This window comes from Carassius auratus, chromosome 19 (genome assembly GCF_003368295.1).
Source record: "Carassius auratus strain Wakin chromosome 19, ASM336829v1, whole genome shotgun sequence".
NCBI lineage: Eukaryota > Metazoa > Chordata > Actinopteri > Cypriniformes > Cyprinidae > Carassius > Carassius auratus.
This window is the reverse complement of record NC_039261.1, coordinates 18,812,184-18,815,214: the sequence shown is the minus strand read 5'-3', so window position 1 is coordinate 18,815,214 and position 3,031 is coordinate 18,812,184. Positions and strand designations below refer to the sequence as shown.

Sequence of the window (3,031 nt, the reverse complement as noted above, 5' to 3'; positions counted from 1 at the left end):
TTCAATGAAGGTAAAATATAAAAAAAAAACATAAGTTAATTCAAATGGAACCAGAATCAGAACCCGAGAATTTGTATTCTGTAATGTTGAATTTTGACATTGCCAAACTTTAAATTAAGTGGATAGTATAAACAGTATTGAGCATTGAGTACTTGAGTATTGTGCATTTTCTCTTACCATTATTATTATTTTTTTTTTTTTTACGATTCCCAATCCTAGTCATAAAGCATATACCATCAAACATCATGCTTTTTTGAAAGGTCTTTCAAACAATGCTATTTAAAAACAAAACATCTAAAAGGAAAAGTGTTGAATATTTATAACTCACCACCATTTAACCGTTTCCTTCGGTAGATGCAGTAAGAGATCACAATGAGAACGAGAACTGTTGAAACTGTTATTAATACTGCTTTCAAAGACCACTGAGATTCTGTTTCACAGTCAGCATAATTCCCTTCTGAAAAAAAAATAGATAAAATAAAAATACAAATATTGAAAATGCATTTCAACTGTTGAACTGAGTCAAGACACTTTAACTGTAATTGTTTGTGACCGGCAACATTTCTACATACTGAGTTTGGTACTTGTGTATTGAGTTTCATCTGTTATTCACACAGAAGCACCATTAGTGTATGAAAGCCATTCTTCACGCTTTCAATCAAAGATGTATTATTTTACCCCATTCTACTACAGCTGGTTCTGTCAGACCCCTGTGAATGACAAAACAGTCATAAGATCCTCTCAGGTTTCTGTCGATCTCCACACTGACTCTCATCTGAAACGATCCATCATCATTTGGTCTGATTCCAGATGATATCTTGTTTTCTGTGTTAATTTTGTCCAATCTGATGTTCATCTCAATATCTCTGGGGTAGAAACCAGTGGCCAGACACCACAGATTCATCTTACTATCATCATCAGGAGCTTTCCTCACAAACACATGAACATCTGGTGGAGCTGAGCAGAAAACAATAATGCAATTAACAAATATTTACAATTTGATAATTCACACACACACACACACACACACACACACACACACACACACACACACACACACACACACACACACACACACACACTGGGTTTCCATGTTTTATGGGGACATTCTAGAGGTATAATGGTGTAGCCTGTTCTATTACCCTACACCTAAACCTACCCCTTATATGAAACTTTGTGCATTTTTAGATTCATTATTCATTCGGTTTGATTTATAAGCTTGTTTTTTCTCGAAAAAAAAAATGACAAGGATTTCGGATATTGTCATCTTTGTAGGGATATTGTCCCATAACGTTTGCCGATTTGTGAGTAAAATGGTCACAGTTACACCTATGTAAACACAACTTTGAAAGCCTTATCATTTATATTAAATCAATAGTGTAAGTGTATCGTTTCAGATACAAACACAACAAAGTTAAATTAATCACTCAGACAAGGATGAACATTTTGAACTGATCAGTATTTTTTTTTTGTCTTGAAAGCGAAGCCAGTACGTTTCGATCGCCCCCTGTTCTCAGGTTCCAGTATACATCATAAACCCTGCCCTCTTAATTTAACGGGACGTGAGACAAACTAAATAGTTTTATCATGCTGATGTAAATTTAAGTGTTCGTTTTTTAAAATAAGTTTCGTTCATTTCATTTTAGTTATGTGATGCTTTAAAAATGATTGACAGCTTCTCTGAGCAAACCGAGGCACCAACAGACTAGGGATGAACCGATCATGATTTTTCATGGCCGATTCCGATACCGATTTCCGATTTTTTTTTTTTTATCTTTTAAGCAACAAACAAGAAAGAAGGAAAGTGTGCATAAACAAGATATTTGGTATTTAATAGGCCAAACTTGCTTTTGGCTATTGAAAACAATAACGGTAACCATCTGAAATGAACGGCAGTAACTGCACAATAAGTAACCTACATTTAATACAAACATAGATGGTACAGACATCAGCATTTAGCTTTTGTTTTTAAATTGGGTTGAAACTACAGAGAACTGGCCTTAAATTAAAAGATTAACTGTAACCATGTGAAATTAAAGACAATAACTGCATAGTTCTACAATCCAAACACCACAATCAACACACATTCAATAAGAGGTTTCTTAATCACCATTCAGTATTTTAGTTTTTACATTTGGTTTTAAATAAAAAAAAAAAAGGTCTTCACCAGTGAGACTAAATAAAAGTATGCTATATAAATACATTTTCCAAAATGTTAAAATCAAATAATGTTGGTGTGAATAAATAAAGATGCAAAGTGTTTCATTCATCCAATTAAAAAAAAAAGAAATTAGGGTAATGATTCACATCTATATTTTTTTTATATTTTTACTTGAGCCAGTGAAAAATAAATAACTTATATAAAAAATATAAATGTGAATCATTACCCTAACATTTTTTAATTGGATGAATGAAACACTTTTATTGACATGGTGAACGATTACAATGTAGTCTGTGCACGCGAGCGCATTTCCGGAAAAATCGGCCGAAAAAAAGACCAAAAAACCGTCCGATTGCCGGCCGGTCAACCGGTGCATCCCTACAACAGACTTTTACGTGATCTTTCGGAGGAGATTTGAATTGTATTTACTTTATTTGAACACAAACATCTTGTACGGCAATCAAGCAGACAAAAATTGGAGCAGTTTGTCAGACTAATTCAAAAAGAGTGAAAAAAGAGCTCATTAAAGTGATGTGATCAGAACTTACTCTTTTTAGTGTTATTAACTGTGGAGATCCAGTTCATGCAGGTCTTGAGGAAATGCTGCAGGAGTTCATTGCGTTCTGTTTGCTGATCCCATTTGATTTTGGTTTCTTTGGCTTTGGGGTTTTTATCAATCCACTGCAACGTGTCAGAATTAAAGGCAATAAAATCCTCTCCATCAAATCCATATTCATCAAATGCTCTCAGACTCGTCACTGTTCCATTACATTTCTCCAGTTCACAACCAGATTTTCTCTGGAGCACATGGAGCTCTACAATCACAGAACAACACTCGTGACATACATACTGTATAGAGCACTGTGCAAA

The 3,031-nt window shown here is 34.2% G+C and overlaps 1 protein-coding gene across 1 annotated transcript; it reads right to left on the bottom strand.

The window, feature by feature from the left end:
- Positions 1-254: 254 nt before the first annotated feature.
- LOC113120193 (H-2 class I histocompatibility antigen, K-B alpha chain-like) lies at positions 255-3,031 on the bottom strand (the record flags this gene model as incomplete). The annotated part of the gene is made up of 3 exons (XM_026290134.1): positions 255-457; positions 679-957; positions 2,710-3,031. Coding segments are annotated over 3 exons (741 nt in total), but the record flags the coding sequence as incomplete, so codon positions are not given.